At 36.3% G+C, this 13915-nt stretch overlaps 1 protein-coding gene across 1 annotated transcript in view; it reads left to right on the top strand.

Moving 5' to 3' along the window:
* The first annotated feature begins 598 nt into the window (after positions 1-598).
* The window catches only part of LOC130580614 (metabotropic glutamate receptor 8-like), a 177955-nt gene continuing 164638 nt past the window's right edge, over positions 599-13915 (top strand). The window contains exons 1-6 of the mRNA XM_057378229.1: positions 599-667; positions 4715-4845; positions 5436-5509; positions 9488-9623; positions 10081-10235; positions 11154-11291. Coding sequence (XP_057234212.1) covers positions 599-667; positions 4715-4845; positions 5436-5509; positions 9488-9623; positions 10081-10235; positions 11154-11291 — 703 coding nt within the window. The remainder of the gene's footprint in view (positions 668-4714; positions 4846-5435; positions 5510-9487; positions 9624-10080; positions 10236-11153; positions 11292-13915) is intronic.

Here is a 13915-nt window from a genome sequence, read left to right as displayed (position 1 = left end):
TTATAGGGTAGTATTCTCTGACTCACTACACATGAAATTGTATTTCAAATCAGAAATATTTYCATTACATTGAAAACTCTAATACCAAAAAAAAATTGAAAAATTGAAATTTTTTTAGTGRAATTTTGGAAATACACAGAGAAAATAAAAACATTTACTTCTTAAGTATTTAATTGCTTTGTCTCAGTAGTGCTGACATGCCATTTTGTACTGAGTTAAAAAAACCAAAAAAACTCCAAGCAACAAACCCTCAGAATTATTCATTTGAAATTTTAAAAATCCCTTTTTGTCTTAACATTTTAATATTGCTAAGATAAGAAATCSAACCACTATGTCATTTAACCCTTTAAAATACTGTCAAACAAGTGCAAATATTAATTTTTTTAATGAAAGCYAAGTTAGGACTTAGAAAAATATTCTGATCGACCCTTAAGTGGAAATGGCCAAGGTAGATGATGACAATTGTCCCATAGGCCTCAAAATCTTTCCTCCTTTAGTCTAATTGATGAACACAGCTTCTCATATATGATGTCATCTCTGTAAGACAATCATGACTTAGAAGGAAACTTCAGCTGGTTCCTGCATGGCTGAAGCCATCATGGCTCCTGATGGAAATGTCCATGAAAGCAGACAAGGCTTCTTGAGCGCCAGCTTGCAAAGTGGGCAGGTGAATAATGTTAGCATGAGTTTACCTTCAGTGTAGGGAATTTATGCAGGAAACGCCAYTGTATCCCTGTACATCTCCATTTTGTTGTAGGAGACTGTGAATCTAGTTCATATTTTCTTTCCTTGATGTTAGATTTACCTGCAAGMTTCCCTGTCAGAAGTGATCCCTTCTGGATTTTCATTGCAATTTTGTGCTTATAATTTCATATTAAGAAAACCACTTAATCATCTTTTCCCAGTTTCAGAAAAAAATTAGCTGAGTTATTTTTTGAGGCTATTTTTTAAAAATTTCCTATTTGAGGCTTTTTTTTGAATGTCACACTCAASCTCAAACATCACTAGTGAGACTTATCTTCATTAAAGTTAAGTAATTCTTCATATGCAAACCATTTTGATAGTTCAAATTATGAGAAAATAAATATTGGATGAATAGAGATAACCTAATCTAAATAGCACATACCTAATTTTAAGAATAATTTCCTGATACAGAACTTTAGAGTTACAGAAATACATGAAGAAAAATGAAAATAATTGATTTTACTACATATCTTCTTGAAGATAGCCAAAAGCAGAAAGGATTTTTTTTAATACAGGAAAACTGTGATTATTTTATGACCACAAAGAAGAATGTCTTCACAAAGCAGACCAAGAAATTGCASGATAAAAACATTAATCACAACTGCTATTTTTCTTAGAAGGCATGATTAAAAGTCAGGTTCCTCTGCCTGTGTACAGCATTTCAGTGCAAAGGAGGTGACTGAATGCAATCTCTGAACACCATCRTAGCATGGAGAAGCATGCAAGGGAGAAGGGAGCCTACTATGAAAATCAAGCAACCCAGGACAACCTAACTAAAAAGAGTCTTTGATACCACTGGTAAAATATTTAAAATAAACAAGGTGGGGAATGGGATAAAAACAGATAAAGAGGCCTTCAGGAAGCAAAGTATCCTAAAAGAAGAAAGCTTATATTTATTATTTAGAAACAAATGTTTTAACAAAATTCAGTCCCTCTTGTGGTGGACTTTCTTTTGCTGCCTAAATCTTTATAAGGAATGCTGTAAACTCCTGTGTCATCTTCATGATCTTCTATGAACCATTATGAATTGTGACTTGGGGCCYATACTTGGAGGAGAACTGATGGTTTTTATACCTGACTCTTCTCTAGAATTTCTTTAAATGGGCTATTAACATGTCAACTCCCCAGAATATCAAATCCAGATTTTTGCAACAAGTCAGGCCCGTTTATGTGGAGAAATGTAGAAAAATGTAGGAAAGAATTAGGGCCATATTCAAGCAAGTTTACTTTTGGAGGAAAATCCTTTAGTTAACAACAGGTCAGGCTTTGAGTTCATGCTATTACTTTTTTATGTCAGAACTGATGTTCTAAATCTGCAAGCAGSAAGAACAATGCTTCCCCAGAGGAAAATAGTTCTAACCACTGTGACGATAAAAAGACATAGCTGTGAAAGCATTGCAACAGGTGGCCAGTAAATGTAAGGGGAGGCCAATTTCACTTGCATTGCTTTGGCCACAGAATGTTTTGAAGTTTGACTGGGCATCCCATATTTTTTATGAGTTACTTATACAAGGAGTCACTGGGGAGAGGAAACATCCTCTCTCGCCACCTTCCAGAGTTCATCCTTTTCAGCCTTTGTTTTTGGGTGGTTGGGTGAATTTTACCCATTCATAAATATCTCCACTTCAGATGAATTTTTCTTTTAGCCTCTCACTTGCAAGACTGTGAAAGTTGGCTTTCATTTACACAAATAGAGCTAAAAATCAAAGAATAAAAAATATGCTGTTTGTAAATTGGGTTTTTTTTCTCAAATCTGAGAAAATAAAAAATTCTGTAGGTTTGGAAATAGTGGGAGTGTTCTTTGCAGTTATTTTCCATCAGATGCTGGTGTTAACAGAATCTGTTACAGTACATTTGGAATGTTTCTTCTGGAGGGAAAAAAAAGAGAATATTTTACTCTTCAGAACGGAGGTATAAAATAGCAGATCTCTCATGCTTCATATCACCTTAGAAACTGACTCTGATGATTGAAGCCAGTGTCCAGTTTCCTCATGTGACAACAGAGCTGGTTTATTCTCTCTTCCTTTTCTATTTTAGAATTAGCATCTGCTTCAACCACAATGTAAGGATCTGTGTGAGCAGATGTGCTTGTGAAATATGCATGGCTGTATGCCTGTGAATAGATGTAGAAATGTGAAAAACAGGTTCAAAAGCAATGGGTGAGTTGTATTTATCAGCATGTTCTGTGTTCATTCATGTTCTTGCTTAATGCATTCTAATTTTTTTTTTCCCAAAAAGATTAATAGATGTAATCCCCAACAATAAACCCTTTGCTAAAAGCCTTTCTAAAACACTAATAAACAAGAGAGATTCTGATCTCCTAACGGCTGTTAATTTTGAGTAGAAAAGCTCATAATTGTACCTGATATGTTAGTGAAAACACATCACCAACCTGCTTGTGCAATAAAAAAAAATCTTTGTCATAAATATTAAGGGATTTTGAGGAAATAAGTTTTATTTAACTAAAGGAAATGAGACACCAATGTATGGGTTTGGAATGGAAACATTTTTGTYTGTTCAAAGCCTATAACAAAATCTCTCATCCTCCATTATATTTAAGTGTATTGGATACTAAGTGCCACTTTTTTGTCAATTTAGAGTCAATTATTGTTTATATTACTTTTTAAAAAAAAAAAAATATTTTCTTTCTATTACCTCACATCAAAAAGTACTACCACTGTTGGCTGAAGAATTAACTGCTTTTGGAGAAGTAAGTCAGTGAATTTTTTGCTGAGATACTGGGTAGGGAAATTTTCATTTCAGGGGAAATAAAAAAGCCATGAGTTTAGTTTATCTTCATAACGCAGTTGGTTTGTGACTGCAACAAAAGAAGTGCACTGGAATGGGATTTTTTTTAACCAGATTTGGACATGAATAGCAGGGAAGATGCCATGGCACTGGATTTGGGGGAAGCACAGAGCATGCTGAGTGCTCAGGTCCTGACTCATTAAGCTGCAGTCCGTACAGCAGAATTAGTGCATGTATCATTTCTTGGTGTAGTCAAGTAAAGGTAGGTCTGGTCTGAATGCATGTCTGCATTCAGACCTCCCAGCAACAGCACTTTGGCATTAAGGAGACATTTAATTTTGAGCAATTATTGCTTGAGAAATTTTTTTCTTCAACCTGTAATTACATCTCCCTAGGTGTCACTCCCTCTTGAYTCATACTGTAGAAAATTATTCTTAAGGGAATCTAGGGACACACAAGAAGATGGCAGTAGGTTGGTTATAGTTTAAATAACAATGGCTGAAAAATGACTGATTATGAAAATCAGTAAAAGTCACATGCAGAACAGTCATTTACATTATTTTTCTTTACCATTATGATTTCCTGCCATCCATGTTTGAGAAATAATGAACTCTCTTCTTARAAGGAATCCCTTGGTGGATTCACTAAGTCACAAAACTATTCTTATTCTTGTCAAACKAACTTGAGTTTGTAGCATCTTGTAGTTTTTAGTATCTTCAATAATCCTCCTACTGGTCTAGGTTCCTGGCAATTGGAACAGCCTCTCAGTATAACTGGAAAGTCGAGCCTTTCTAGACTTTCAGTATAACCAGTAGAAGGACTGGAAGAGGACGAGAAGTGTCATTGTCTTTCCTCCTGTTCTGCATCGTGTGACATTGTCACAAGTGTGCATCTTTCTCTTGCTGAGGCCCTTTCTGAGTCTCTGTTCACCTCCTTGGAATAAGAACTAATCTGTTGTCAMATATTTCTGTGATGTCTTTTGGAAACTTTCCACAGACCTACATTAAAATTTTGTTGGCCTAATGACATACAGTTCATCATAAAAAAAGGATGTGTGTAGTTGAAGGCAGCTGAGAAATTCCTGCCAGGTAGGACTGGATCCCAGATATGGCCTGGCTATTTGTCTTGAGCTCTTTCAGAACAATGTGATTTGTGATGAAGCTCTCATGACAATCCAGCGCTTGTGTTTGCAATGAGCTTCATCATTCTGTGTTTTTTTCAGGAACTTAGTTTGTTAGTAAAAGTTTTCTACCAAGTCAGTTTACTGTTTTCCAAATACGCTTTCGACATCCCTTCTGACACACAACTTCGTATAGTTGAGTATTTAATGGTTTCCTATGAGCATGCCGTCTTGTGACTTCCAAACCCACATGAGCAAAAACAAACATTTATTGTTAGAAATATGCTTATATTTACCTACCAAAATTATGCAGGTACTACATATCAATTTTTTTTTCCATTCATCTCATTGTTGTAAGAGCACCAAACAAAAGTTTATTTATCCACTGTACTGACAATATCTTCAAAATATTCCTTGTTGTTGTTGTTGTTGTTGTTTTGGTTTGTTTGTTTGTTTGGTGAGCACCTGTAAGCAAACCAAGCCTAGCCTGGAACAATTTTTTTAAGATGTGATTTTTATCTCTACAGAGATAAAAGCATGTCATTGTAAACCAGGTCTASTTATGTCTCTGTTTTTAAAAGCACATGAATTTCCAGCTGTAACCATGGTGCAGAGTGGCTGGACTGATCCCTCTATCAGGAGGAAGTCAGCTCCTGCCGTGAGCCTGATTTCCAGCTCCCATCTCTGCTCTCCTTCTCTTTATCATCTCCTGGCCCCAGGTGCTGAGTATCACACCTCATAGCTGCTGGACAGAAGACAAATGGATCCTTGTCATCACTGACTCAACCTAGTTCATATTAACTGTTTTATTCCCCTAATCAAGCTCTGGGCTGACCGAGGACAACCATGGCTTTACAGATCAGAAAACAGGTGAAAGAGCCTCAGCAGAGTTTGGTGGTAAGACTTATTTTCCTCCAGAGTAGGTRAAGAATTACTTTCCTTCAGTGCCCTCTTAATGTCTTTGAAATGGGTGACAGATGCTCTTAATTTCATCTCCTATGTCACATATGAATTAGAGAATGGATACAATGGCTGTGGGTGCAATTACTGGTGTCTGTAGTACCTACCTGAAATGAGTCTGTCTGGCTGACTCCCTTCTTGGTCTCAATAATAGCTTTTAGTGCAGTGCTCTCTGAAGCCTCACCATAGTTTCTTTTATTTGATGGGGCTTAAACATACAATTTTCTTTTCAGTAAGAAGAAAGTTAGTTCTCATTTCCTTATACAAATGTTACATTTATCATCATTTTAGCCAAGGGAAATTTAGACCAATGTGTTTTTTTAAAGAATATCTCCAGACAGTGAAGGATTTTAGAAAACCAGCAACAGAGACAAGCAGTCATCATGCCAAATCAGCCAGAAATGCTGATGGAGTGAAACAGTGTATTTTCTTATAATTTGGTGCCATAAATTCTCTGGAGACCTTAGATGTCTGAACCATCTGCCCTTTGGCACCTCTGGAGCAAATGGTAAATGCATTGGCATCACGTATGAGACATCTGTCCTCTAACCCTATTTATTCTTGATTTGGGGAATTCTCTCTTTTGTTCACGCTTTGTAAGATTAATCCTAGCTACTGGCCTTAAACTTGTCCTTTTAGTACCTCTGCAACCTATTTTGGAGGAATAATTATTCCTTATTTAGTTTGCTGGCTCACAGGAATCCTTTTGCTAGGCACTTATCTCTCTGTGTCTGGGCACTTAGCCCAGGCTGTCGATTTCAAAGGCAGCCGAGTGCCAAGAGGTTAGACGCTGTAATGTTGTGAATACCTTTGTGGATCTAGCAATTCATCATTAGCTGAAAATTGATATCCTGTTATTTGCCTGAGCAACAGTTGTATATGCAATATATAGGTAAGGATGTATACAAAGTGTTTTGTGTGTTGGAGGTAGCCTACACAATTAATTATAAATGTAGCAACAAGGCTGAAGTGCATTTTATTTTGTTCCTAGTAGTACTTAACACATTCTTCAATGCAGAGATGCCAAGATACACAGTACAATCATGACTGAACTTGCTGCTGCAATGATGGAATGGTGTTTCTTCTACACTATTTTCACTGAAAATAGCCTTTTTAGATACTGCAGTTCTTCATTGCTTGATATCCGTTCCACACAGATTGTAGATGGATGTGTGTAGTTTATTATACACATGCATTTTGTGATATTTGCATTTGAGTTTTATGTGGATGGAATGATTTTTTTTTTCCTTAAGGGTCATTGCATGAGTAGAACTAGTTGAAAAATGCACTTAGAAAATATATGAGGTAACAAATGATTCCTTTATATCATTTTTAGGATCTGYTTTACTTTTTGTGCTGAATGACTCTGGGTACAGTTGAGACCCTGGCATTTTTGCAAGTTTTTCTTTTTTTGACAGTGAATTGCTAACTTTACAGGATAGCTGCTAAATATTTCTCTTACATTTCAGCCCTAGTATTTGAGAAAGAAAGTAAAGGACTTTYAAGTGTCTATCACTATAGCCTAATATCACCTTATACAATTGGTTAAAGATTTTCACAGTGAAGTGTTCATATTTTTGTTACTGAATTTTCAAAAATACCTAATAAATATGAAGATCRTCTACTATGAAGGCTTATTTGTTGTTATTGGCAAATTAGTTGTCCATCATGGAGAGCCAGGATATTCATAAAAATGTGAGGAAATTTACTGCCATAAAAAGGTTCTACATTACATTTTATACAGATAAGAGTAAATTATTTATGTTMGATTGTTGCACTATTTATAGATGGTAAAGACCTATATGCAAGCAATTTTTGTTAGAAATGGCAGGTATTCTGACTTTCAAATATTATTTCTTTCATGTAAAGCAGAAAAGAATTCAGGACAAGCCTGCGCTGTAGAATGAATTTCTCAATCGAATAAAATAATAATGTAATATCCCAAGTAATTGATACATAACTTGAAAGGTGATATGTTTACCTGTGACTAAAACTGGGTGATGCCATTTGAAAGTTGTTATTTTTATAACAGTTGATAATTCCATGCTTCATTTATGCCATGCCTAAACTTGATTCAAACTTAGGATCTGCCTGAGCAGGGAGCTACTGAAGTCAATGAGATTCTGCAGAGGCAKCACAAAATCTGATAATGAATTAGATTAATAGAATATTTCAGGGACTCATGATGATCATGCAGTCCAATTGCCTGCCCAAATCCAGGCTGACCAAAAATTTCAAGCAGATCATRAAGTGCATTGTCCAAATCCTCTTAACCTCTACAGATTGGGGGTAGCTTTGAATCATTCCTACTCATTTTTGAGTAAAATAAAAAATCTTTAGAAATACCTTTGTTTTGTTTGTTTTGCTTAAAGATTACATACATTAAACTTAAGAAAGTTTACACAAGGGACTTTGGTAATGTCTTCATGTAGATCTGTCTACATGCCAAGCTTCCCCTGGCTGGACCCCTGTTTTTGTTCAAATCCTATCACTGAAGGGTGCATCAAACTAATTTGTGAAGTACTTTGGAAAAACAGAATTCTGGCATTTTAATGGGAGGGACAAGATGGGTGAGAAAGTTGGAAAGCTCCCCATGCACAGCACAGCCCTCTAACAGTGACTTTAGCATCTAACTGTGACTTCAGCTAATTATATTTAATGCACAGAAATGTATGTGCTGCAAATGATCTTATACATCAAAAAATTAATATCAGTATTCATTAAAAATAGAATATCTTTTTAAAAAGCTTATTAAAAATAGAACATCTCTTTTAAAACACATTCTTATTCACACTGAAAACCATCTTCAGAGTAGAAGTATTTAGACATAGGGATGCAAAATGTACAATTTGCTTGCATTTGTCTAGTAATGTGTCACTTTTTGTCAGAGCTAAATATTTCCTCATTTTCTTAATTTTCTGGGTTTATTAATTATTAGATTTCCCAGAAGAGTCTCTCGTTTTTGGAATAAYAGCATGCAAGAACAGTGGTGGGAGTTAGATGTAGTCATGAGAATCAGGCAATAGTTCTTGGAGAAAAGATAATTAAAATAAGCAAATCAGCAAACAGTCAGAAAGACCATCTATGGTATAGGAAGCTGGTATGGACTGAGTGATTCATGACATAGGCTCAGGGAATTTTTCCCTTKCATGCTGAGGGAAAACACAGTTTACAGTGTTGTAACAGGGGAGTAGAGATTTCGTGTATGAAAATTATTAGAAACCACTGAGTTTCTGAAGAAATTGATTCTTTTTACTTGACAGGTAAAATACAATTAAATTAGCACCCTCAGTCAGGAAGAAATATAAATATAATCTCTGAGTTTGTGTTCATTTGCTGATTAGTAATTTTGAATATTCAATGACAACTCCTTAAATAATTAAGACAACACAATTAAGAATGTCATAATAACAATTAAACGTGATCTGTATGTATTTGTTCATGAGAGAGCATTGCAAATTCTCTGCTACATACTCTCTGCTGACAAAGCAGAGGTGTGTGACAGTACCTGATACCAAAGAGCCACTTTATAAATATAAAGTAACTTAAAACTGTGGATCTGTGGTTTAATGCAAAGCTGTGGAAGGCTGAGATCTGAGATGCCATTGATTAGGTAGTCTGGGAGCTCAGTCCAGCTGAGCCAGAATATGGTGCTTGACAATAGGCCTAAGGATGTTTAAAAATGTTTTTGAAATATAAAGTAATGGGTAATTGTGTTACACTCTTTAATGCAACATTAAGTGTGTAAGTTTGTACAGAGCATATTCCAAAACACATAGATAATGTTACTTTTGGCTGTGCTGGTGTGTCTCAGGTTAGCACCTTGCTTTCTCTGCCTGCCTGGTTAACTGGGCTATCTGAAGTGCAGATATTTTCTGTGTTAAAATTCTTTTTTATCCTTTTAATTTTTCCTAGGAGGTGTTTGCATTGCTCAGTCACTCAAAATCCCACGAGAACCAAGACCTGGAGAATTTGAAAAGATCATTAAGCGCTTGCTGGAAACTCCAAATGCTCGAGCAGTGATCATGTTTGCGAACGAAGATGATATTAGGTGCTGTTTCCTAATTTTGTGTTTTGAAAATGTTTCCTCTTCACAAAGATCCTTGGTTGGCTAGTGGAAAGTAGACTAACAAAGAAGTTTCAGATTCAATCCTATGTAAAAATTCCTGGAAATCTGATGAAAAGTATTTGAGTCAGAACTATAGAGTGTGCTGGTCCTTTATTCTGCACAGTTCTAGATTGCTCCTAACTCCTAAGAGTGCAGTGCCARTAACACTGGATTGTTATTTCGTGACTGAAAAGGAAGAAACCAATTAGAATGTTAGAAAAATATGGATATTACTCTATCTTGAGTTAATTATAGCAGTTGTTGAATATGCTTTAGACTGTGAAAACTWTATATTAATTAGTTAGTGTAAGCTTACTTATGCATTACCAAAATAAATGCTGGGGTTTCTCAAGTTCTTTGTAAATGCAATTGGTTCAATTAATCATTTGTTTGTTTGCAGGAGAATACTGGAAGCAGCCAAAAAAGCTAATCAGTCTGGACATTTCCTCTGGATTGGCTCAGACAGCTGGGGGTCAAAAATTTCACCAGTCCAGCAGCAGGAGGAGATAGCAGAAGGAGCAGTAACCATTCTGCCCAAAAGAACCTCCATAGATGGTAAGGGCATATGGGGCACAAACCTTACATTTTCTGTCAAAGTTCAAATACTGTAGGTCTCTTTAAAAAATAATTAAAAATCATGTAGTCCTTGATTACGGGAATTCAGGAAAACCAAGTTACCCAAGTTGGCTGGATCCAGCAATAATTTAATATATGTGTTGAGGAGATGCTGAATCTGCAGTTAGGCAATCTTATAACTAATAATGATGACATTTGGGGTTGAGAGCTTCTTATTCGTAGCCTGGTGGTTCTTTGGGACAAAKAAAGAAAGAATTGGATGGATGATAATGAGTCAGAATATTCTTGGGGGAGGAGTTCAATCCATGCCCTGCTTTCCTCTCCTAAACTTAGTTTAAGAAACCATTATATTAACAAGGATTCTGACTTGGTGGATGAAGAGGAAGTTGGTTTGCAGCACGTTATTCCTGTGAGGGTGCTGGAKATAGTAACATCACTTAGTGTCTTGGTAAGTGTGCTAAACTGGTAATTGGTTAGAAAAAATGAGCACTCTTGATGTTACATGGAGGATTTAGCCACAGGGAAATACTTGTAAGGAGCTAATCCAGATGGGATGTGTTAATCATGATTTCATTATGACTGCTGGATTGCAGGAGTAAGGCTGGTGATCAGGTTTAAATAGGAAGCATTAGTTTTTCAGCTGGTGTCATTAAATATATAAATAGAAGCAGAGTTGCAGATGTCCTGGAAGCCCTCTAGTTCAACAAAGAGGTACCTCATGATTTTAGGTGGTGTTGAAATCAAATGTAACCCTTAGATGCTACTATGCTCATAAAATAGTTTGTGCCTAGAGCTTTTTCATGTTTTTATATTTATAAAAAAYCCGATATTATCTTTAAATTACTGTTCCTATATTGTGTCATATTTTAATGCTTCTTTCACTTCTCTTGAATGTAGGATTTGATAGATATTTTCGGAGCAGAACACTTGCTAACAATCGAAGAAATGTCTGGTTTGCAGAATTTTGGGAGGAGAATTTTGGATGCAAGTTAGGATCACATGGAAAAAGAAACAGCAATATCAAGAAATGCACAGGTAAGTGTGAAAATAAAACATTATCTGTAAATTGTTCATAGGAGTGCAGGAAAGGAGCTGTTATCTTTTCATCACTTTTCTGTCTCCCTCCAGTTCTTCAGTGCATATTGCTGAGTTGTAAGAAAAGTGTGACATTTTTTCTTAAAAGCAAAGAAAAAAAATTGTGGAAGATGTATAAGAAATTTAGTAGTTAATTTGCACAAATCCARTGATGGTACAGGTCTTATTAAAGACCAGTGGCAGTGATTCAATTCCATTAATGTTTTCAGTGACCTCCTCTCTCACCCTATCTGTAGTTGTCAATATGATTTTTCTTAGCAAATGTGTGCATCACAGTAATTCTCATATTGTTAGCCCTGAAGTATATACAGTGAAAATTAAATTTCTGTTTAAACTATTGAGGTCTTGATGATAGGTCAAGTCTTGAACTCTTATTTAGTTTACAAACTGTGTTTGAGGATGAAGGAAAAAGCAAATCAATACRTTCTTATTACTTGTACCCATGTGTAAAAGAAGGATTCTATGTCATATTGTAACACTGAAAGCGTCTATAAAGTTTGAACAAAAACTTGAAGTAATTGTCAGTAGCCTTTGCAAAGCTGCTTGCTCAGGCGTCATACCCAGATGCAATTGTCACAGCAGCTAACACAGCAGACACATCAGCAGCTGACTTTGATCTTCCCTGTGAGATGTTGTTCTCTTKCTGTTACTTGAAAAGTTTATTACAAGGGTGTTACATCCTGACTGCAGCATATTGCTTATGTTACATTTTGTGTGGACACTTTTACCCAATGTCAGGGCTCCTTGTGTCGTTTTCTTAATTACTGCCACTGTCACTGGTTGTGGCCACCATCTCTGTGAGTAGTGCCAGCAGCAGTACAGAATTGTGCAACCTACATGCATAAGTAGTCTGTGATGTGCCTTTCCTATGATGTGATTTTTCTATTATTTCACCAAATAATATTTTCCCCATGGAACATGAACTTTTTTTCTCACTTGCTGTCCCAAGATTTCTGGCTGTTTGCTGACACTTTCATGCAGCCCTTGTTATAGGGGTGCCCTTCCAAACTGTCTGCATGCCAGCACCCCACTTCTCCTGGGCTTGTCAGACAGAAACACTGTGAAGTCTCTCTCCCAGAACATGCATTCCTGCACTTTCCAGACCATCCTATTTATTGTATGTGTATTGTGCCATCAATTCAAACACGTACTGCACTGGGCTTCACAAGGCACAGATACAACTCACACAGAAATATCAGACCCATGCATTCACTCTCATTTCAGCAATGATTTTTCTTCTGCCTTTTGCCATATATTTTACAGAAAGAAAGGGTAATATTCAGTTCCTCACTGAGCTAAATGATAGCTCATTACTCTAATCCTTTACTCCTTGGCCTTGATTCATATAGCAGTAAGTTGTGGCTGGATAGCTACCCATGTCTGGAAAGGGATTATTTTGTTATTACTACTTTAAATGGAAAATAGATGGCTTTTTTTTTTTTTTTTTTAGCTCTTCAGGTGGAATGACTGGTGTATGTGCTGTAGTTTGGGAAACTCTAAATGTTACCACAGATGGTTGTATGACTTAGCCTGACTATATGTGTCAGATTGAATTACCAAGTGAAAAGTAGTGTATAAAATGCATAGGCTCTGTCTTGATGTATCCAAAATAATTTCTAATTTGAAACAGATATCTGTGTATTTTATGAAAGAAAATTACGGTATGTCCTCTGAACCTGATAATAGAAAGAAAGCATAGTTTTTGCACACTGAAAATTAATGTGGTATCAAGTGATGGGACAAAGACATGGGTGGTCTCATATGATGGTTGCACATGCATTTTCACCCACAGGGGAAAACCTCTGAATTCTTTGGCAAAGTACMTGTAAGTGGCAAGACTCTTGACTAAAACCACTTTAAAATGTCTGGCACAAAGAAAAAGTCCCCGCTTTGGACAGCAGCAGACCTGATACAAACTAGCAATTCATCATGATCCCTCAGCTAATCTAACTCAAATTTAAAAGGTTGAGTAATAAAATATATTCATTTTAAGTAAACTGAATCAAGAGATGGTGGTAAATTCAAAACAACCCTCCTGTGATTTAACGAAAATGATAGATGGAGAATGGGGGAATGACCCCCAGCGCAGTTTAGGCCCAGAGAATTAGAAACGATATCTGGACATGGCCCAGTTCGTTTGTCAGGGGGTCCTGTGAAAAAGAGAGAGGCAGCAATGAAATACTGGCTGGTTTTTCATACCACAGCCTTCAAAACAGATGGGTGTGTTCCATGATCTTCTATGTTTGCTAAAGATTAAAGAGAAGGATATCCCACCCATGAATTTATCTTTCCCTCTGTGCTTATGGGATTATTATGTATTCCCATCTCYAGTTGAGAACTTGAAGACTGAACTTAAAAACACCATTTATCCTGATTTTCCTGTATTTTTATCTGGGCAGTTCRGATAATAAGATGCTCTTAGTGTTTTCTTACCAGTCCAATTTATATATATCATGTCACTGTCTCTGTAAGTATTCAAGAGGTGTCTGCATGTGGCACTTTGGGACAGGGTTTAGGGGTGATTATGGTGGTGYCAGGTTGACCATTGGTCTCGATGACCATGA

The sequence above is a fragment of the Malurus melanocephalus genome, unplaced genomic scaffold, assembly GCF_030028575.1.
Source record: "Malurus melanocephalus ecotype Western Australia unplaced genomic scaffold, MMel_1.1 scaffold_11, whole genome shotgun sequence".
NCBI lineage: Eukaryota > Metazoa > Chordata > Aves > Passeriformes > Maluridae > Malurus > Malurus melanocephalus.
This window is presented reverse-complemented; position numbering and strand designations above follow the sequence as displayed.